Source organism: Calonectris borealis, chromosome 27 (assembly GCF_964195595.1).
Source record: "Calonectris borealis chromosome 27, bCalBor7.hap1.2, whole genome shotgun sequence".
NCBI classification, from domain to species: domain Eukaryota; kingdom Metazoa; phylum Chordata; class Aves; order Procellariiformes; family Procellariidae; genus Calonectris; species Calonectris borealis.
In genome coordinates this window covers 2,546,466-2,568,984 of record NC_134338.1, presented here as the reverse complement: position 1 = coordinate 2,568,984, position 22,519 = coordinate 2,546,466, and the positions used below count along the sequence as shown (strand labels likewise).

General features: G+C 56.0%; 1 protein-coding gene across 1 annotated transcript in view; it reads right to left on the bottom strand.

Annotated features, from left to right (window-relative positions):
• Positions 1-22,519, bottom strand: part of PEBP4 (phosphatidylethanolamine binding protein 4) — a 79,377-nt gene that overhangs the window by 38,684 nt on the left and 18,174 nt on the right. The window contains exon 5 of the mRNA XM_075174665.1: positions 1,160-1,258. Within this exon, the coding sequence (XP_075030766.1) occupies positions 1,160-1,258 (99 nt within the window). The remainder of the gene's footprint in view (positions 1-1,159; positions 1,259-22,519) is intronic.

Genomic DNA, 22,519 nt, shown 5'->3' with positions numbered 1-22,519 from the left:
TATAGTAAAAAAAAAAAAAACAGAAAAGAAAAACACAATAATTAGCAATAGCGAATGCCTCGGAAGGATCTGTGTACAGAAGGGAAAACAAGAGCTTGGGCTTCTCTGCGTTTAGTAAATATTAAAATTAATGAGAGACTTTCAGGACCCTGTTGTTAGAAATGCAGAAGGGTTTCTGTGAAGGATTAAGAAAAAAAAAAGCCCTGTACACAAATCTCTGCAATTATTCGGAATGCTTTATATTTTTCAGCCAATTATGAAATTCACGGAAAGTATTAATATCCAATTTTAATTTGCTCAATATTCCCATTAACAATAAAAAGTCTAATTAAGGTATCTGTACAAAAAGCCCTTAGCAGTAATTTCAGAGAATAATAGAGGAGAATGACAAGATATTTCTTGTTAAATGCATGCTGCAAATTAATTGATATCTTAATTAGACTTTAGTACTAAGATTATTAGTTAGATTGATTCAGGGCTGAAACACCTCATCTTTTAAAAGATAAAAGCAAGCAGGAAAGGAACAAATTGCTTTTCCAAAACCTTTCTGGAAGCAAACCAGCGATACGCTGGGACAGTTGGGGAGCGATGCCCCGCGCCAGGGGCACGGGCTCGTCCGTCTGTCCCGTGGCCACGGAGCTGGGAAGCGGCAGGAATTCAGCCCAAACCCATTCTCCCCCTGTTTGCTTCCCTGGGTTGGAAACACTTTTCTCACCAAAAAAACATGAAAAGAAAAATTGGGCTCTGGTGAGATTTTCACCAAAACCGCTTTTTTAACCAAAAAAAAAAAAAAACAACGGCAGCAAGAGATGTTTGAAACGACCGGTTGTCTCTGCAGAGAAAACTGGTGGTGGGGAGTTTTCAAAGCGGTTTTTTTTTTCAGCGTTTCCTTAGAAGAAGGGGAAAAAAAAAAAAAACCAAACCAGCAATATTTTTGGACCAGCTCCGCTCTATATAGCCGGAGGAAGCACTCCCTACCTACACGCCGAGCACCATTTACATTTCTCTCGCAAACACTCATCCTTCGGGATTTCACCGAGATGCTGCCGTACCGAGAGAGATGCGCATCCCGTGGGAATCCAACCCTCCGGGGCAGGAACGCCCAAGTGGGTGCTGGGACCCCAACATACGGACCCCGCCGGTGGCGGGGGGGACTCACTGGGATGTCGGTGACCAGCCAGTGTCTCCAGAAACGGTTCCTGGGGTTGGCTCTGCTGGGAGCATCGGGGTCCACCAGCACCAGCACATACTTCTTGCTCTGGAAAAGAGGAGAGGAGAGCGCTACGGGCACCGTGTGCGGGACCGGGGGTTTGCACCGGCAGCATGTGAGCAAGGAGCATCCCTCCAGGAGTTTTATTAGCCCCCCCCAAATACGTATTTTTTTCACGCTTTCCCATGCATGCGCGCTTTGACGGTTGCATTCATGCACAATGCGCAGAGAAGGCAAGCGATGAAGGTGCACCGGGGGAACGCGAGGGCCACAAACCCGCTGGGGATGATTTATTCCTCGTGATCTAAATCTCTTCAAAGAGAGGAAGGAGAAGGGTTTTCTGCTACCTCCAAATAAAAGGCAACCAAAGAGAATTTCCTCCCCCGCCAGCCATCCTCTAACCACATCCGACAGCGGCGCAGGGCAGAGCGATGCACAGGGCACTTTCTGCGGAGGGTGGCAATCCCTGGGAGAGGGGGACGGGATATTTTGGGGATCCAAATCCAGCTCCAGCCCCAGGGGGGTGGCTGGGGACAGGATGGACACCCCAGCCTCTGCCAGGGTGGCCGAGAGGAGCTAAACTCTACCTAAGCAACCCCAAACTAAGCAAAAGACTAACCCTCGAGGGCACTCGGGGCATCGCGCTGCCGCTCGCCGACATGCCCCAGGGATGCTGCGAGAAGGCAAAGCCCCGGCCTCGCCACGCACCCGGGGGTTCGGGCAACCCTCCTGGGTGATGGCAACCAGGCAAAGAGAGCAGGGACTCACGGACGATGCTGGCTCAGCCCCCCAGCATCCCCCACAGCCCGCCCCGGGTCCCCACCGAGGGTGTCCAGCACCCAAGGGTGCCAGCGACGCTGTGAGACAAGGTGGATATTTCGGTCCCCGCGGATGGAGCTGGGTTTGAAGTGACCTCTGGAGGCTGTGGGTAGAAAACCTGCTGATCTCAGGGGATTTGGCAGGACCTCAGGCACCAGATTATCCTGCAAGCACCCAGATTAAGGGATCTATATCCTAATAAAACCTCCAGGTGCATCTGTCAGCTCGCCAGCGATGCCAAGCACCGCTCCGGCGTGCCCGAGGGCTGAGGTTTCATAAACGGCTGGGGGATTTAGCCATGCAATTCCCACCGAAATTAGCTGGAGCTCTGCGGCTAAATCCCCCGGTTGCTTGTGAAACCAGACAGGGATTTTCACAGCGAGATTGTTGGGGCAGAGAGAACCTTTTTACTCTATTTCCCAACCCCTGGCTGGGACAAGCAAGCCCCGCGGTATTGCCATGCCCAGAGATCCCCCGTAGCCCCTTCCCTTTGCAGCCCACCAGAGCCGTGCATCGCTCAGCCCCCCTTTGCAGACAACACCCCCACAATGAGAACCGGTTTAACCAGAAAACGTGGATTTCAACCCATTTAGCAAACAGCTTGCAAGAGTTGCAAAGAAAATCCCAAGCTCATGCAACTACCCTGCCTGGGAGCGCGGCCGGCGAGGTGCTGCTGCCCTGGTGCATTAATCCCAGCCTGGCTCAAGGCATTTGCATCGCAGGGGGTTTACGCCAAGCATGCAGATGTGTGCGTGGAAAAGGGGCCGTGACGGTGCCACCGCGTGAGGCCGAAGCTCAGGACCTCGGAGCAGAGCTGCCACCTCCCTCCCTGCGGCGCTCGCAGCTGCAGCCGGCTGCATCGCTCCGAGCATCCCAGAAAAAATCAGCAATATTCCTCGCCGGCGCTGAAATCAGCGTTTAATGGGAAGGAGGAGGGGGAGAGAAGCAGCCCGACAACCCAAAAACCCTACGCTGGAAGTGTGAAGGAATTTGAGCTCTAACTTTGGGGAGGGTGAGGAGCTGAGCACGGTGTTTCTGAATCTCTCATCTCTGCTCGGGAGCCCAGCTGGTGGGAACAGAACGTGTAGTCATGGGACTGTCATCGTGTGCTGTCCAGGTTAACATGTAGCATTTCTATTACTATTAACAGACTTTCTGCTCCTCACTCCATCTGTTCTTCGAAATAATTGCAGTTGTACAGACCATGCCTTCGCTCCAGGCAGGCTCTGGGGAGAGGATAGTGCTTTTATGCAAAAAAAAAAAAAAAAAAAAAAAAAAAAAAGGGGGAAAAAAAAAGTGTTAAAAAATAACAGCAAACACGAGAATAGAGTGCAAGTGAAGTTAACAGCAGGCTCGCAATTCGGTACAGATTGTGGCCTAGAAAGGTGGCAGCGCACGCGGCCGGGGGCCGGCGAGGCCAGACCCCCGCGGGGGACGGGAGCCGGGGTCAGCGGCCCCGAGCCGGGCTGGGACCGAGGGATTTTTCTCTCTCGTTACCTGCGGGCCCCCCTAAGAGGCACAATCCCTCACCTTCCACCTAAAGATAGCAAAGCCCTTCACGATCCCAGTTAATCTCCCGGTGCTTAGGTGCCGTCGCATCCCGTGCCAGCAGCCGGGCGCTGCTCCCGGGGCTGCACCGGCCCCGCAAAATCACCCCAAAAGCCGGGCAAACCCTCTGGCCGACGTCCCCGAGCGGTGCTGCGTCCCCCAGACATGGGTGGTGGGTTTTCGCTGGCTTTGCTTGCAAGCACCAGAGCAGCCCGAGTGCTGGTGATTTTAAAGTTTGGTTTTTTTTTAATGTTGCAATCCCTCCTGGACACAGGCTAACAGCATTAGCTGCTGTCAGGGCTCCCGGCAGGAGCCGGCCCGGAGGGACACGGGAGCTGCTCAGCTTCACAAGCATGAACCAGCCCCGGGGATTTTTGGAAAGGAGGAAAGTGGGTTTAGATCAAAAAATTCCTCAGTCCTCCAGTGCAGAAGAACGGGCGGCGTCTTATTTTGCAGAGGGAAGGGAGGAAGGGGGAGAGGGAAGAAAAATCCATTTTGGGTTACCACAGGTGAAAATTTGGGGTAACAAAGCACCCCAACCCCTTGTCACCCTTTTCCGCTTGGCCCAGGGCACAGAGGAGCTGCTGGGGGGGGGGACCCGGCGGGGACCCAGTGTGGCCCACCAGTGTCACGCCAATGGGGACACCACTGGGCTCATGCAAGGGTCACCCTCCCAAGGGCCACCCTTCCAAGGGCCACCCTTCCACGGGTCACCCTTCCACGGGTCACCCTTCCAAAAGTCACCTTTCCAAAAGTCACCCTTCCAAGGGCCACCCTTCCAAGGGCCACCCTTCCAAGGGCCACCCTTCCCCTCTCCCCAGCCATTCCTCTCGCCGGGGCGCTTTGCAATTAGCATTTAACCACCGCAACGAGCTGCTGCCTTCCCCGAGGGGTCGGCGCTGCAGCCGGAGCCATTGCTTTACCCCCCCCCGGCTTTGCACCCCGTGTCCCCGGGCGCAGGCGTCCTGCCCTGCTTCCACCCCCGAAACGGAGCCAAAGCAGCAGAGCTGGTGGCAGATGACAGCAGCGCTTGCGTGTCATGTTTTCCCCGCTAATTGTTTCTAGAGGGAAGCAGCAGCGATATATCCAGTTATTACTGCAGAAAGCATCAGCTACTCCGATTAGCCACAGGTTTAGGAAACTTGCTCGGAGCAGGCAGGGACTTTCCAAGAGGCAGGCAGGCAGGAGAGGGATTTGTGTGCTGGGGATACACACGCAGCTCAATAGATCCCGCGGAGCCGGGGCTGCACAGGAATTAAAGACTTAGCCAAATGAAAGCAAATAGGGTGTTAAGCGACACACATGTAGAGCGAGCGGTTTCCTTGGAAACCAGCGCACATGGAAGCGGCACACATGCAGCGCCCCGGCATTTTCGGCAGCGCCAGGATGGCCGCGGGGCTCTGCCCTGCCGGGGATGCCTGCGCTTGGCTGGGGATGGAGCCGGAGCAAAGCCCCATCCCGCCGGTGTGCCTGCTGCGGGCACGGAGAAAAATGGCAGGGAATGCGCTTTCTCCTGACTGCGAAGGGAAGCCGGAGGGTGCCCAGCTTTGCCGGCCCCACTCGCCTTAGTAATTCAATCCCAAAACTAAGGAACAAAGCCCAGGTGATGCGCAAAGCCCCAGCCAGACCCTTAGCCCAGCGCCCGCTTCCCGGCACAGGGTATAAGCGGGTTTGGCTGATTTTGAAAAGTCCCCCTGGCTCCTCCCCAGCGCATCCACCCCTCGGAGCCGCTCCTCGTCCGCGGCTGCCCGGCGCCAGGGCTGTTTCGCTGCTCGTAGCAAAAGCTGCTGGTAGCATCCAGCCCCTCGCCACGCAAGGAAATAGCTGAATTTCCAGCTGACCGATTGCCACCCAGTCCCTTACAGCTGCTAACACATTTACCGAGGTAGGGAGCTGCTGCGGAAGCAAACCAGGGCATCGGTAGATTAAGACGGTATCTGAGTCAAAAGGCCCTCCGCCTCCCCGAGGGCTAAAGCCCGGCATTGCAGTAGCCCGTATTATCTCGCTGCAGAGGATTTCAGGGTGATTGATGGCATGAGACGACGCAGACCGAGGCTGGCCAGTCCCTCCGGTGCAGAGATGGGACGTGGCGATGCATCCCGGAGCACCCAGCACCCGGGCGGGAGCTTGCACCCCGGCGTGATGGCCAGGGGAGAGCTCGGTTTATGCAACTGCAAACCAGAAAGTCTAAAGATACCCAAAGCGCCCTGCCAGAGCAGGGCAGGAGCTCCTGGGTGGGCAGGGAGGTGGGCAGGGCGCCCAGCGTCCTGGGAAACATCATCCCGGCTCTCCCGGGTGATGGCTCGAGGGCTCCAGCCTGCGTCCCACCGGTGCAAGAGTCAAAGCGGTGCTGCTCCTGCGAGGTGGAAGCGCTGCGAGCACCAGCTGAGAGCTGAGAGTCAATCTGGGCTTTTTTCTTGGCTTGTCCCCAGTACTAAAAAGTTTCTATAACGGGCACATAGTTAGCAATTCTGCTGCTGATGCTTCGCCAAAGAGAAATTCTAGCTCCTTCTTCGGTGGCTAACAGCATGGGGGGTGAGGCAGGCAAAAAATTGTTTGCAACCGAGTCTGTTATTGTGGCTTTGGGAAAGAGCTGCAGAGCGCGGCAGGATTTTACCTTCTTATTTGAAACCAGCACCTCACCACTTCCCTGCTCTTCTCCTCTTGCAAAAATAGGTCAAGTTGCTGGACTTGCCCAAGGGGACAAGCGGCACAGCCTGAACGCTTGCCCCATCTCCCCCAGCTGTGCCCCCCCAGCCCCGCGCTGCCGAAGGGAACTTCATTGACTTTCCAACACTCTGCAACATTTTCCCCATCCCTTCGCTCTCCCCCGGGGCTCGCCGCAGCGAAGCTGACCAAATATTTATGCAGCCTAATGTTCTAATAAGAATAGATTAATCCAGGATCGTTAAAGCGAATGCATTAAAGGTCTATTCCCAGATTAAGGTTTTGGGATGCTTTAAGGAACGGGTTATATGAAAGGAGAACAGTTTGTTTTCTCCCGTAGCAGAATAAACCGGCTCCTCGCAATGAAACTGCAACGGGTGTGTTAGGAGCTTAACGTAACCGAGCAGAAAGTGGGATAAATCTTCCGAGGGGTCCGTGATGCTGGAAATACAGGTTTGCAAGAGGCGGCTGTGGAGGAGGCTGCACCTCTGGATCACTTTCGGGGAGGGAGGAGAGCAACAGGCTGTGCCTCCTCGCTCAGAGACCCCGCTGGGTTTCCCCAAAATTGAGGTTTATCTAAATCATCATTATCATCATCATCATCATCATCATGACCCGAAAGTTGGCTGCCAGACACCGAACGTCAGGGGAATGGGGCGGCACGTTTCAGCCCCACGGCTGCCCATCTTCCAGCCAGAAAAGAAACCCCAAAATCACCAGGAAAAAAGGAATTAAAACCCCAAGAACCCCCCAACCCAGCTGCCGAGCTGTCGCTCCGTGTCCCCCCCCCCGCTTTCCCAGGAGCTATTTATTGCCATTTGGGTGGCACGGCTTCGGGGGCGAGCTAACGAGCGCCGCGCGCTCGTCCCTGGCTTGGGGACACCGAGGCCGGCAGCGCTGCCCGCTCGCAGGAGGGGAGCCGGGATCAACTCGGGGGAAGCGACACATTTCCCGAGCGGCCAGCAAGGAGGAGGAGGAGGAGGAGGAGGAGGCGAGCGGCCGCGGTGGCAGAGCGCAGCCTTCCAGCCCAATTACTATCACGCGGGGGGACACATGGATTGGTGACATTTGACATTTTCTATAAAATATTTTGATGCAAAATGGCACCTCCGTCAGAAATTATTTTCCAAATCTTGGCTTGGGTTTGGGTGGGGTTTTTTTTCTTTTTTTTTTTTTTTTTTTTCCCTGGGGAAAGAAAAAAGGGGATTGCACAGGGTGACATTTGCAAACGAGCAAAGGAAAGGGTCATTGTTTCCCCACCGTAAGCAAAGGGGTCATGGTGGCCCTGCCACTGGGTGGGCAAAGCAAACGGCACCGGCGGGGGCAAATGCACCAAAAAAAAAAATCCAGGCTTTGCTCCGGGGCATCGCCGTGCCCCCGCTGATGCACCCGCACGGCCCTTGGGGACCCCAAAGGGCTTTGTCCCCCCTCCCTCCCTCCCACCCCTGCAAGGGAAGGAGCTGCCCCGGTCCGGGAGCATCGTGGGGCCGGACCCCTCCCCGGCAAGGCAGGGGTTACCAGCGCTGGGATCTGCTGAACTCTGTGCTACCAGACACCTCGGGAAAGCTGAAATGACTTTAAATGCCTAAACATTTTAAAACAAACCCTGGAACAATTCAGCTCCTAACTCCTCGCCTGCTTTCTCTCCCTCCTCGCTCTCTCTCTCCCATTTTTATGGTTTCCAGAGCTGTTTTACGCCTCATTACCTGCACACTGTGAGTGATGTCTGTCGGTCCTAGAGCTGTAAATACCTTAAATCATGCTTCATTAAGAATATCTATGGTGCTATTAAAGAGCTATAATAGACAACGAGTTAACAGATGATTAAATATGAACTCCATTTGTGTCAGTCACCGGAGTGCAGGAGGAGGCTTTAAGTTTTTTAAACTCGCTCTCATTATCTGGGGAAGTGGGGCTGCAGCTGGCGGGGATGGAGGGGGATGGAGGGATGCTCGGAGGGGGATGGAGGGATGCTCGGAGGGGGATGAGGGGTGCTCAGAGGGGGATGAGGGGTGCTCAGAGGGGGATGAGGGGTGCTCGGAGGGGGATGAGGGGTGCTCGGATGGGGATGAGGGGTGCTCGGATGAGGATGGAGGGATGCTCGGATGGGGCGCAGGGATGCTCCTGTGCCAGGGACACCCAGGAGGGGCCAGCTCCTCCGCTTTGTGACTCCGAGCTGACGATCCTGGCTCAACTCCGAGCCCTTTGCTCGGCTGTTCTCACCTGTACAGGCAAATAGCACCCAGCGACACGTGCCACAGATTGATCTTTAGGGTCTAGTAGCCAGAGATTAAAAAGAAAATAAAATAAAGGAGGAGGACAACGAGGAGATGTCAGGCTGCTTTGGATGGGACAGGATGGGGAGATGGATGGGTGCCCGGGAGGAAGGGCTGGAGGCCGGCAGGATGGATGGTGATGCAAAAGCAGACTAAGCATTGTTACTGTCTTTCCAATAAAATAATAGCTCAGCACAAATGAATTGCCGAAGTGCAAATTAAATAATAATTAATATTATTAAAATCCCATGAGCACACAAAAATACTGGGGAAAATTAAATAATAAGTGTTCTCTTATTTTCTGGCTTAGATTTTTCTCTATAAAAATAAAGAACAGTTTCAGGGGCAGCTTCAGCAAAAGGGGATTATCCCGCTATTACCATCTCGCCTCCCTGCCGGGGCTCAGGGCTGCGGATGATGCCAAACACCCGGCACACGTGTCCCACCGCCAAACCGGCCGTGGAGGAAGGGGTAAGAGGCAGGAGGACCTGGGGCCAAGGACAGACCCTGGCTGTAGGAAAGCCAGTAATTACTGCTCTTTAGCAACGTGGCCGTTGTCACAGTGGATGTCCCCACAGTCTTCGCAAGGATGCATTGGGGCTCCTTATACCCCGCGGCACGTGGGGGTGTCCCCTGAGCTCCTCGCCATCACCTCTCCCATCCCCTCCTCCGCCGGGATCAGCCTTAAAAACCATCCGGACCCGGATGGGGCTGGCACGGCCCCAGTGTGGGGAGCTGCCTGCCTCTGCCCCACGCCCCGCTCTCGCTTCGGTTTGGATGACGCTCAGCCCTTTGCGGAGGGGGAGACGCGGGATGATGCTGAGCAGGTACAACACACCCTCCACGGTCACCAAATCGCACCGCTGCCTCCGTTTCCCCGGCTCCAAAAGGGAAATCACCGGCCTGATACTTTACAGGAATAACGGCGGAATAAGTTCATGTTCCTACAAGCGCCCGGCGCTCTGCAGCCTCCTTATTTATCATTCCTGAATATGCCTTGACCCCTCGCCGCCAGCCACGACCCCGCTCGCTGGCCGCAGGCATGTCCGCAGGGACCCACGGCCGCCCCCGGGGCCGCGCGGGAGGACGGGGGTCCCGGGGGGGGTGGCAGCGTGGGACGGCGGCGCTGGCAGCCGGCGACTGCGGGGGGGGCGGTGACACGCTGCTCCCCGGGGACCGTGCTCGCGGGGACGGTAATTGAATCTCGGCGCTTATATTCAGCCGGAGCCGGCGCGGTGATTAAGTTAACTGGAAATGCCATTTCCGTATTGTTCAAACTCTTAAGTGCCCCAAGCTTCTTATCATTTGCTGCCGGTCCCCTCTGCTCCTTCGCGCCGACCTCGCCTCCCCTCTGGCATCGGGGTCAGGCTGCAGCGGCCCCCAGGGTCACCAAAGAAATTAATCCCGGAGCCCCTTGGGAGCCGGGCCGGTGCCTCGGCCGCGGAGATTGCAAGGGCTGGGAGGGAAGAGGAGCTCTCCTCCCCATTCGGGGAAAAATAAAAGCATTTCAGGAGTGGCGGGAGCTGCTCTGCCCGTCTCCATCCCTGGGGATGAAACGCCAACCCAGCCACCGCGTCCATTTACCTGCCGTGATTCACCCCAGCAGTTTGAATTTGCAAGTCGCGGGTATCGGAAAGCGCAGCCGGGGCCTTTCCCCCACCCCGACGCACCATCACCACCTGGTGATCTAAACCCAGAAACTGCTTCGGCAAAACCACCGAGAAATAACCCTCCCCGCTACGCAAACCGCTCGTGCCAGGAACAGGAGGGAAAAGATGCTCAGCTCAGAACTTCCCTCCCTAGTAAAATATTTAACAATAAACTAAGAAGAGAAGCCAACTGTCTCCCTTGGATGTGGTTTTCTTTTGGAAGTTAATAGGATTTTATTCCCATCCAAAATCTCTTTTTTTTTTCCCCCCCAATGTATGTTTTGTTCTAATATATCCATCCTGTCACGCTAAATAAAATACAAATCCTATCGACGTAGCCCAACCGGGAGCGATGAACGCCCGTGTCGCACTTCATTTGTCTCCGGCACACAGAGGCACCAGCCACCCTCTCCCAAGGCTCCTGGCCCCCATCACTTTGTTAATTGATACCGGTCGAAAGCTTTAAATAATATTTTAAATACTCCAAGTGAGAAAACGTCCACGTTAATGTGTTAATTTCCACGATGCCTTGTTGCTTTGAAATCCCTGAAAAATGGGAAGCTTAAATGAGTCCTATGAAAAGGAACAGTGCATCATTAACACAGCCAGATCCATATCACAGACTGCAGCAATTACCATCCAGCGAAACACGGCAAGCTGTGAAGAGCTTTCATTACCAGGGGTTTTACAGGTCATTCACCTCTGGCCAATCTTACGCTAAAACAAGCATTTTCTGCACCACGGATTCCAGCTTCATTTAAATCCGTAATTGCTTTGATTTTGGTACATATGGAGCACGGGGACTTCATGACTAAGAAATCTATTAGTCAATAAGTTTGCTACTTTTATGGACCTTTAGTCATCTTGCCTCAATTTCTTCCCAGGTCGGGTGATGGATGGAGATGCTGATTTCCACGGCGGGTGCGATCTGCCCCGGCTCCCCTTCGCTGCAATTACGTTCCCGGGTCACCGAGGGGGAATTCAATCAGGGAGCCGGCCCGCGGGATGCTGCTTCTGCCTCGGAAATGCAATTCCCAGCCCCGCGCGGCAAATAGCCCTTCTCCAACCTACAACGAATATTTGATGGTTTTTCATTATTTCCCAGGCCGCGCAGAAGGTGTTTGGTACAGGGATGCTCGGGTGTGAATCAGGCGTGATCCCTCCATCACTATTTTCCCCTCTCCTGTACCCCCCCAAGACCAAAGAGCCCTTTGGGGAGCTGCGGACAAGACAAAAATGGGTTTTATGGGTATTTTTTTTTATTTATTTGTATTGAAATGGGCATATTCACCATGCATACGTTAGAAAAGTCCCCAATTTAGGAGCTGCGATTTGCACCTTCATATAAAACCCAGGGTTAGCGATTCCTCCGTGGGTGCTGGCGGAAACAAGAGACAATAGTCTATTCTCCTCCGTACGGCTTCCTACCCAGCCCTTGTATCCAAGTGCCTTCCAGGAGTGCATTAAACGATGCGATTAACATCTGTCACGTGCGGTTCAGTCTCTCTTTCAGTCTCTCCCGGGGGAAGGAGCCGCACGTGCAGGGAAAGGGTTTGTTTTGGTGGGTTTATCCTTCTTTTTTTCAAAGCGCGCGGTGCACAGGGGGAAATACATCTCCGTGGGCAAAGCGTCCTTCGTGTGCTGGCTGGAGCGGGGCTCGGGGCGGGTGGGCGTCCTGCAGCCAAACCCCTGTTATTTGGGGTGATGGGCCAAGCAAAAAACTGATCCTGGGGTGAGAAAGGGTCTTGGGGAAGTTCAGGGGGCAGATGCCGAGGGGCCGGAGGAGCCCGCAGTGGTGGCAGCAGCGCTAAGCAAAGCCTCAGCTGCCGGCAGCAGCGTTTGCACGGGGCCGGATTCCCGCAGCAGGAGCTCCCTTGCTTGCTTATACCCAAAAGGTTGAATCCTGCTTTAAATAATGCACATTTCCTGCACGTTTGCATTTGTGCTCTGCCGGGAGCTGAGCCCAGAGGCTTTAAGCAACCCATCCAACCTGCTGCTGGTCCGAGCCCCGAAAACAAACCCAAATCCCACCGTTGTGTGGGTGCAGGGGTGCTGCCTCTGCTCCCTGTCCTGGCAGCACCCGGGGCAAACCCTCAACCACCAAAAACTACCGGCTTCAACACCGGGCAGCGACGCTCCAGCGTGATGATGCAAAACCGGCAACGATGTTCCAGCATTCGGGAAATTTGGAGAGAGAAAAAGCAACAGCCTGCTCAGCCCCACCTTGGGGGGGTCGAGCCCTGCAGTGCTTTTTTGGGGGGGGATAGGATGAAGCAGGACAGTTGGGTCTTATTGCATCTTAGCAGGACAGGCGGGAGGATGGGATGTTGTTCCCGCAGCCGGGATCCTCTTTTAATTGATTTCTCGTGGTTTATTGCCTCCTCGCTTTAATTGCAATACAAACGTTTGCCGATGCAATTATCGTGCATATGCGATAAAGCTGTTAGAGGGTGTCATTAGGTCGTATTTCTTCATTTATTTTAGGGCGTGCAAGGGAAAGAGAGAAGTGTGCTTCCTGCACAGATTTCTGGTGATAAAACGTAATTCGAAGGTGGGTTTCTTTGTGGTGGGTTTTTTTTTTTGGTTCAATATACTGAAAGCAAAAAAATTTGCCTTACAGCAGCTCATCTGGGGGGGAAAGAATCCACTCAACATTCAGTATATCAGCTAACCTGCATTTGCATTAGAATAGGGAAGAAAAGCTCCCAGGATGGAGCAAGATCCCTCCGGATCAGCGGCTGTCCTCGCACGAAACAGCAACGGATCCTCGCCCTGAGCACCAAACCACTCATGGATGCAGCCTCTGACCCCCCCGGTGGGGAATATTCCTTGGGAAGGGGACCCTGCCATGGGATTTCATTACAAAATGTTTACATTTAGGAATAATGGGGGCGGGAAAAAGCAGAATTGCCCAGAATTGACCAGGGCAGCTCATCTTGAGCCACGATGCCAAACCCCAGAGCTCTCCCGAGGGCTCGGACGTGCCCCACGCCGGAATGTCGGCACCATCCCCGCAGCATCGATGGGAGGCCAGCAGCATCCCTTCGCTCCGGGTCCGTGCTTAGCTTTAAACCCCCACAAATCTGGGAGCAACGGCCGCAGCCTGGGTGAAACAAAGCCGAAACAAAACGCCCTGCACGGAGCTGCAAAAGCTTGCACGGCGAGGGCCAAATCCTGCACGCGGAGCAGCCGGCACACGGGAGCCCCGGCAGCCGCTGCAAAACCTGACGCTGCACCTTGCCCATCGTAGCTGTCAAAATGAAGCTGTGGCCGTGACGGCCGCCTCGGAGCCTCGTTAAAAATGTGACGGTTCCCTTAGGCTACCAAGGGAGACATGGCCAAATTAATGAGGATGTGACAGAGTTTACGGGTCAGATTAGACTCCTCTTCCCATGGCTGCGCTCAGCATAAACCTGAAAATTGAGCGAAAAGAAGGGAAACGGAGGGTGAGGGACCGCGAGGGGTTCGGGGAGCACGTGCGCTCACCAAAAGAGCAATGCTGTACTTGTCGTAATTAATCAGGCACACGTTAGACAAGCAGAAAGCGCTCGGCCCCTCCGGTAAGGGAAGGGAATCAAACCCTCACCTCCTCGCCCCACGGATCCGGCCGCCCCGGGATGCGCCGCGCAGGGAGCGGGTTTGCAGACCCATCCTTACAGCTCTCCTACTTCATTTCCCCATTTAAAAATAAATAAACAGAATTTGGGGTTGGTTTTTTTTTTCCCCCCTTTCTTTTCCCCAACCTGGGCAAAGCGAGAAGCTGTGCCAGACCGGAGCCGTCGCCCGCTGCGAGCCGTTGGGCGAGGGGCACCTCGCGCGTGCCACGAGGAAGGGTTTGCACCCCACAAACGCACGGTGCCGGTGCAAGCAGCTGCCTAAAACATCGAGCATGCGCGGTCCCAGCCCAAGCGTCGGGAGCTTGGTACCTCTTGGAGACACGTACAGCGGCTGGAAACACCCAGCGGCTGCTTCTGAAAACCCCAGCCCCTATAGCAGCCTATATAGATAGAACCCTATAGCCCGTGCCCGGCAGTGAGGGGATGCCCGTTAGCCCCTCGCCCCCCATCAGCAGCCCTTGGGGGGCCCGGGGAGCCTGGGGAAGCACTGAGAGAGTCCCGTTTGAGGGCAGCTATTTAATCTCAAACCCTTAAAACCGAAATAAAGCTCGAAATAATCCTGAACCAACCCCTCGAGCCCAAACAGCAGCGAGATTTGGGACCCAGTCCAAGCTCTGCAGCTTAGGCCCATCTCCAAATATCTCCCAACAAGTTTATTTATGGAAAATAAAATCAGTCCAAGATGTTCACAGCTCAGGAATATTTAATGCTATTTGGTGAGAAAGTATTTCCAGCAAGGAGGGAACCGCACGGCTCCCGGGCATCACACCGGGGATGATGCTGGCACGGACCCACACCAGTCACCCTGGGAGCTCGGAACTGGTCCGACTGGATCAAACGCCTCCCTAATTTAGTTCATACCAATCCTGCTTAATTAATTGGGTCTGGAGGCATAGCGCTGGGCTGTCTGCTGAGGTGAGCCGTGGGAAGAGCCAGGTGCCGAAGCATCTCCGAGGGGGAGCATCACCCCTGGGTGCCCACCGCAGCACCCACCCACCAGCACCTGAGGAAGACCCATCCCCTTCCCAGCACACCAGGGACGGGAAAGACAATTTCCCTGCTTGGGAAGAGGAGAAAATGGGGGAATAACGAGGGATAACCCAGAAGATGCTCAGATACAGGAACACCTCCCCGGCTGGCCGCTGCCAGTTCTTCTGTGCAGCACAGAGCTGCAACCGTCAAAAATCCAATTTTTGCACCCAAAACGATGGGAAAGGGGACGAACCGCCTGTCCCCAAGAGGCAGAGCGGCAGGAGCGAGCCTGGGGCAGGGGCACACCACTGCCTGCCGATACCCCGGGCACCCGGGCTGAGGTTACACCGCCGGCACGGGGCTGTCTGCCGGGACAGCCCCGAGTCAAGGGCAGGCCAGATGCAGCGGTGATGGGAGTCACTTTAATAGACACCTGCCACCTGATGGGGAGCGTTAATGCGTCCCCCTGCTCCCACCGGCCACCGACGAGCATCCTCAGCCCGGCAGGACGACCGCATCCCTGCTGCCACCGCGAGACGGGCTGTCACCTTGGCAAAGGGGGGGACACATAAACCAGCCGGGGAGCGGGGGAGAGCGCCAGGGCAAGGCCTGGCTTTTACAAACAGCTCTAATATCCCTGGAAGACGTCTCCGAGTCATGCACCGGGTTGGAAATGTCTCCCATTATAATTATGAGTCATTCGTGACTCAGTGACATTTCTGAAATTAAAAAGCCGGCGCCGGCCCAGCCCTTTGCTGCCCCGCTCGGCAGCCGCGCGAGCGCTGCACAACGTATTTTTAATGTTATTTCCCAGGCAAACAACCCCCCAGACCCATCACCCCCCACCCTAGTTGTGCAGCCGCTCGGGGACGGTCCCCTGGGACGGCACGTTTTGCATTCACACCCCGAGGTTTTTTTTTTTTTGCCCCGTGTGGGAAAAGCTGGGATCTGAGCCCAACTTTGCTGCCCGGGCTGCTCCGGCGGGCAGAGCCGGGTGTCGTGTCCGCCTGCACCGAGGCGGCAGGAGCAGCCCCAGGGATGTCACGAGCCGAGTAGGATTTCCTAGAGCACCGTGTTCAAACGCAAAACCCTTAAAATAAATAAAAGCAACCTGTTGGGTATGTCCAACAGCCCAGGACTTGGACAAAACCCCTGCCAGAGAGCAGTGCACGCAGCAGCACGGCACGTGCCGAGGCTCGGCGCAAAACCGGGGCCAGGCTGTTGCTGCAAACATCTGCACGAAAAAGGGGGTTCAGGGACCCTCGGCCGCAGCGGGGCTGGGACGGTCACAGCCCACTGGTGTGTGGTCCCCAGTGACAGGCCGTTAGGCACATTTTCATTAAGGCAGCCCTACCCTCATCGCTCAGTTTTATTCCGGGAACGGCCAAATCCAGGGCAGGAAACACTGCGAACCGATAACCCCCAATGACACAATTATTTCCCCCCTCTCTCCGTGGTCCCTTTACAGCCCGAGAGCTCCGTTATTAAAGCACTAGATTTTAGAGGCTGGGAGGCAGCTGCCCTCGCGAAAGGCACCGGGCAGGGATGCTCGGAGGCCGGGATGCTCGGGGGTCAGGATGCTCGGAGGCAGGGATGCTCAACAGTCAGGATGCTCAGAGACAGGGATGCCTGGGGGGTCCGGGATGCTCAGGGGGTCCAGGATGCTCAGCGATCAGGATGCTCAGAGACAGGGATGCTCAGGGGTCGGGATGCTTGGGGGGTCCGGGATGCTCAGGGGGTCCAGGATGCTCAGAGGCAGGGATGCTCGGGGGTCGGGATGCTTGGGGGGTCTGGGATGCTCAGGGGGTCCAGGATGCTCAGAGGCAGGGATGCTCGGGGGCCGGGATGCCTGGGGACCAGACACAACAGGCCACGTTCACCGACATCCCAATTGCTCCATGCAGGGACAAAGCTCACAGCAGCCCGAGAGGCTGTGGCAGGGCAGGGTCCGGCACCACAGCAGGACCGGTCCCCGGGGCTGGGGGCTTTGGGAATCTCACGGAAACCCAGCGTGGTGTGAGAGCCCTCTCCGCACATCACGTTTTGCCATCTGCAGCAGGTGAAATGCCGGCTCGGCACGGCTCGGCATCGCGCGGTGGCTGGGGAACGCGCGCCGTCAGCGCCAGGACATATCAGAGCAGAAATAGACCCGGAGCCGTCGCCCCCCCGCCGCCCCCTTTTTACTATTATGTCTGAGAAGCGACGTCTCTCCTTTTTTTTTTTTATGATGATTTAATCGCTTGGTGATGAGGGCTGCCTGGCTGGGATACAACTGAGCTCTGGGCATCGCCAAAAGAAACGGGGGATATAAAAAGAGGAGGAAGCATCAGTAGCAGCGACGCTGATTGACAGTGAATGAAATGAAGCGGCCAAATTTCATCGGTGTGGTTTGAAATCCCAGGACGATGTGGATCGCTGATGGCTCCTTTCCTAGGGTTTTGCCAGAGCTAGCATTTGCCTTTCATCCTTATTTAATTCACTGTTTGGAGACTGCCACAGGTTTTTTTTTGTGTGTGCGTGTGTGTGGTGGCGGTATTTTAATTGCACATTTCCCTCCTGGAGGAGATTTTTTTTTTTTTAGGTACCAGCGTGTGTGTGTGCTGAAATGCAGCTGGGTGTGCAAAGGAGAGGGGCACGACGGAGGCAGGAGCCATTCGCCCAGCACCTCGGCCGCAGCCCTGCCTGGTGGCCTCAGGCCCTTGCTGGGAACAGCCCTTAAGTGCTCGTGTAATTTATACCCTGGATGCAGATAATTAAAGGACTGAAGGCTGAGGTTTGATAAAGCATTTTCCTGGAAGGACGGCATATGTCGGGGCTCAAACCCCAAGGGCAGCCGCTGCCGCCTGCCCGGTGGGGACGTGGCTCACGTCGCCTGGGCAGGGGTCCCGCAGGAATCCCCCCCACTCTGCCTGCAGGTATCCCTCTCCTGATTACTGGATCTTCGCTGGGAAACCCAAATACGTGAAGGCTGCGGTCACTGCAGGGGACGGAGCGGCTTTGCACATGATGGGCTCCAGGAGCATCTCCCTGGGAGCATCTCTCCTTCGGCCCCAGAGCAGCGAGTGGCACCCGCGGTGATATTCCAACAAGACCAAAAGGTGGCAAAAGTACTATTTTTCCAAACCTTCCTTCCCTTTTCAATGGGGAAAGGTGCCAGGTTGGCAGGGCTCCAGCTCCCGGCCCTTGCGGTCAGCTCCAGTCTCCCCTTCTACCGGCAGCTGAGCCCGGGCTGGCTCATCTCACGGATGGCCCAGGAGAGGCTGAGCTCAGAGCATCAGCCCCGCACACCCCGAGGCGGCCGGGAGCAGCCAGCGACACCAGCCAAATGGATCTGCTCCCCAAATGCTGAGAGCCCTGCTTCTCCCTCCCGGCCAGATTTCCACCCAAATTCCCAGGCTTTTCTCTCCAGCTGGAAGAAATCTGGCAAATCCATCCACTGCGTGCGACCTGCCCCTCCATGAGGAGGGAGATCTCCCGAGAGCAGCGGTTCCCGGAGGGATGGGATGAAGCCCAGCAGCTGCAGAACAAGCTGGGAGGGGCAAAACCCTGAGCAGCAACCGAATCCCACGGGGCCGGCGTGTGCCCCCCGCTCCCACCCTGGCTCATCGCCCCAAAAAAAGCAGCCGGGTCCACGCAGCGTAGTAAGAATTACAAGAGTTTTAGCAGAGAAAAGCTCGGCTTTTGCAGACCTGCTGGGTGCAATGCCGTGCCCCCAGCCCCAGGTTCAATTTGCTCTGGCATCGCCCTCCCTCCCAGCTGCAGTTTGCCTGGGAAGGGGCCGGGCTGCATCACCGGGGGCTGCAGCATCACGGGGGGCTGCAGCATCATGGGGGGCTGCAGCATCACCGGGGGCTGGAGCATCACGGGGGGCTGCAGCATCATGGGGGGCTGCAGCATCACCGGGGGCTGGAGCATCACGGGGGGCTGCAGCACCTGGGGGGGGGGGCTCGGCAGTTCTTCTGCCTCCCCTCCTCCTCCCACTCGCCAAATATTTAATGGGGGAATTCCTGTCGCACGTACGTGGGCTCCGGCGCTGTGGGGAGCGCGGCTGCCTGCAGCATCCTCAAACGTGGGAAAACCTGCGGAGATGGCTATGACCCCCTCGGTGCACCGACACCAGGCCTGGCGCGAGGGTGATGGCCACTTGCAGCGGTGCAAAGACTCTTTGCATGGGGGTTGCAGCTTGCTGCATCCCTGCTGCAGCTCCAGGGTTGCGCCGGACCAAGAGCACGAAGAGCTGCTGTCCCCAAGCGTCCCCCATGTCCCCCCCCGCCATCGCGACACGCGTCGCCCCGCCGGCCGCCCCTGCTTTCAGCCCCACGCCGCAGCCCGCGACGCAGCCACTTTGATCCGCTGCTTAATTCCTCCGTCCTATTAATTTCTGATCAGGCTCTGAACCTTCTCGCGGAGATGCTGAGATCAAATGATTAGTTAAGAGACAGTCAGGCGAGGAGAACATGAAAGGGAGAAGTTTTGTTTAAGGATATTAACCCCGGCGAGGCAGCGCGAGAAGCAGCAGAGCCACGAGCCGAGAGCTCCCTCTGCTCCCCCAAAACCCTCCACGACCACGAATGCACCCGCCGCACCGGGACCTGCCTGCCCTGCCCCTTCCTCGAGGCCCTGCAAACTCATCGCACCCCAGAGGGAGAAGGGACCTTGGGCACAAGCTGCTGCACGGGGAAACGCTTGCTCCAGGGGATGAGTCGCTGCTAATAAAGCATCAACCGAGGGTGAAATGGTCACAAAAAGCCCCTGAGGTGGCTGGTACCCCCTGGTACCCCGACCGTGCATCAGCCCCTGCAAGAGGGGAGACCCCCTGGATACAAAATATGCTCTATATAATATAATATCTGATTTACGATTTGATTAGAGGCAGCCCAAGGGAAACGGCGGCACTTCTCCCATCACACGAGCACTCCCAGGATGGGGGAAAACGAGAGAGTTTGTATTGCCAGCGCCGAAACCCAGTCACTTGGGAAGGGATATAAATAAATGTCAGGCCAGAAAGAGAGGCCTGGGGGAAGGAGAGCTCTAGTACCCCGAAATAAAGGGGAAAAGCAAGGAGCAGAAAATGATTATTTCAATTACAATGAAAACGTATTTTCTTAGAAAATGTGGATTCGTCTTTGATACTTGATACCAAGAAAAGCAATATCCAGGAACATAATACCCCATCTCCGTGCAGGGAGAATGAGTTATTAAATCAGAAGATGAATGGCTTGCAGTGCAGCTAACTGCTCCAGTTAAGAGAAAAATAGTTATAAACTTACTCTTTGCCCCAAAACGCATTCCTCCCCCTCATCGCTGGGCCTCGTCTCTCCCCTCCGGAGGAGCTCGCTCACGTACCTCATTTCTATGGCTTACAAAAATTCAGGAGGGGAGATTTTAATAGAAGTAAAAAAGGTGAATTTAAAGGTGGGGTGGTGTTTTTTTTTCCTCCTCCCCTTCCCCCCCCTTTAAAAAAAAAAAAAAAACACACGAGGAATAAAAATAACCCACATAGTTCAATTGTGGGGAAGTAGTGAGGATGCAAATGAAGGTGCATTCTTATGTATAGCGGTGCACCCAGCAGCCCCGTGCAGGGCGACTCGCTCGGCGCCTCTGTTCTGCATGAATAAATATGTATAAAAATGTAACGCTGCAAAGAACTCAAATCCGATAACCGAGATAGTGTTTCTCAGAGGCTGGGAGCAACACAAACCTCCGGCTTTTCTTATTCTTCAGTATTTATGTAAAGAACCATTGAAATGATAATGCACGGCCCCCTCCCCGCGCAGGGGTATGCGGAGCCTTTTTGTAGCGATGGATGCAACTCCCCAGATATTAAGGCTGTCGGTGCAACCCCACTGGTGACAGTGGCAAACGTGGGCTTCGCTCGCCTCCCGGGGAGGGCAGCGGGCCGGTCCCGTGAGCTCCGGGCACGCTTGGGATCAGGCCACCCGCTCCATCAAGGGGGTCCGGAGACGTCGCAAATATTTTCCTCGAGTCCAGCACCGAATCTCACCTGCCAGAAAAGCCCCTTTGCTTCCAAGACCCCAAGAAACAGAGATGTTGGAAGTCACCCCGTGACTCAAATATTTAAAAGAGGCCGGTGCCAGCCGGCACACGTGCCCACCCGCGGTGCCAGCGCCTCCCGAGCATCCCCGAACCCCTCGGGAGAGGCACCGAGCTGCCTCCTCTCCCCGCAGCGCATCCAAGCAGATGGACTTTTTCACAACATTTTTCCGCTCCTTTGCCCCCAGATATCCAAGATACCCACCCCCCGGCAGGATTTTCCCCCCCACCATCGCACGGCAGCCCCTCCGGCGCAGCGCGGCTGCCTGCTTCCCCGTTACACAACCCTGCTCGGGAGATCCTACGTGGGCAGACGTGGGCTTTCCTCTGAATCGACAACAGCTCTCGCTTGCAGCTCAGCAGAACATGAGCAGCTTACATAAACAGCGTTCAGAGTTACCCTGCGTGTGGGCTGCACGCAGCCGCCTTCCCCCCCCCCTCCATTTATTTTTTTTTTTCCCCCCTATCAAACAACCCAAACTCGAACAAGCTTTCTCCTCGTGGGGGGAAAAAAGCAGCGCGCGCGAGAAAGAGAAATGACTCAAGTGTTTTGTAACTTGTCACATTCGAAGCTGCAATTTGGAGGCAGGAAGGAGGGATCCAAAATAGTCGCCCCAGCCCCAGCTTGTATAACCGAGATCCCCCGTCCCCTCCCCTCCGCCGGGAAAAGGGGGAAATTTCTGCCGTAGATTGGCAGCTGGAAAGAGGCAGGCGAGCTCGGGGTTGTTACAGCGCAGGAAGGAGCCCCCAAATTGGGAAGAATTACTCATCCGTGGAAAAGGTTCCTGTGCTGGCGGGGAGGCGCCGGGGAAGATGCTGCAGGGGAGGAAGGCTCCCGGGGATGGCTTCTCCGGATGCTCCGGCTCAGAGCCCGGCAGCGAGGCTGCGCTCCCCGGGATGCCGCCCCGCGTGGGAGGTGATGCTCAGGAAACGCAGCCGGAGGAGGAAAGCAGGACAGAGCGGGTTTCCCTGTGGAAAAAGGACCTCGCGAGGGCTGTTCCTCGATCTGCTGAAGGGCATCAACACCCTCCGGTGCCAGAATTGAACCCAGAGCAGGCGCGAGCCCTCCCGGATGCTGGAGAAGGGATGGGAGATGCTCGGACGGTCCCGTGGGTGGGCTCCAGCAGCGCGGCAGGGTCGGGGTGTGTTTTACGGGTGAACACCTCTCCCATACAGCACTTTCCTCCCGGCTCTCCCCCTCCTCCCGGATCAAAGCCACCAGCGCTTCACGGCTTTTTCATCCACGTGCTCAGCAACTCGCCACATCCCAGCGAGACCCACGAGAGCCCGGCTGCACCCAGGCCCCTCTGCAAAGAGCAGGAAGGGCAATACCTGCCTGCAACAGGCAGGGTGATGGAGCAGAGACCCCCCCCCAATACACCCGACCCGCTGCTCTGGTCCCGGAGCCTTTCCCAGCCCCAACAAGGTCCGAGGCCGGAGCTGCGGAGCAGGGGCAGGAGCGTGCCCGGCTTTGCACAGTGTCCCTGTCCAGCCGGCTTCGCTCCTCGTTACAGCTGACGAGGTGCAGCAGCAGCAGGAGGGATGTTTTCCCCTCTGGGTACCAACCCACCACGGAGTCGGTGCCAGCAGCACGCAGAGGAGGATGCAGGGAGGATGAGGAGGGTGAGGGGGGGCTGCGCCCAGCTCACCCCCCTGATTAAACACGATTTCAGATCCCCACAAATTCAATTTTCAAGGCGCAAGTGC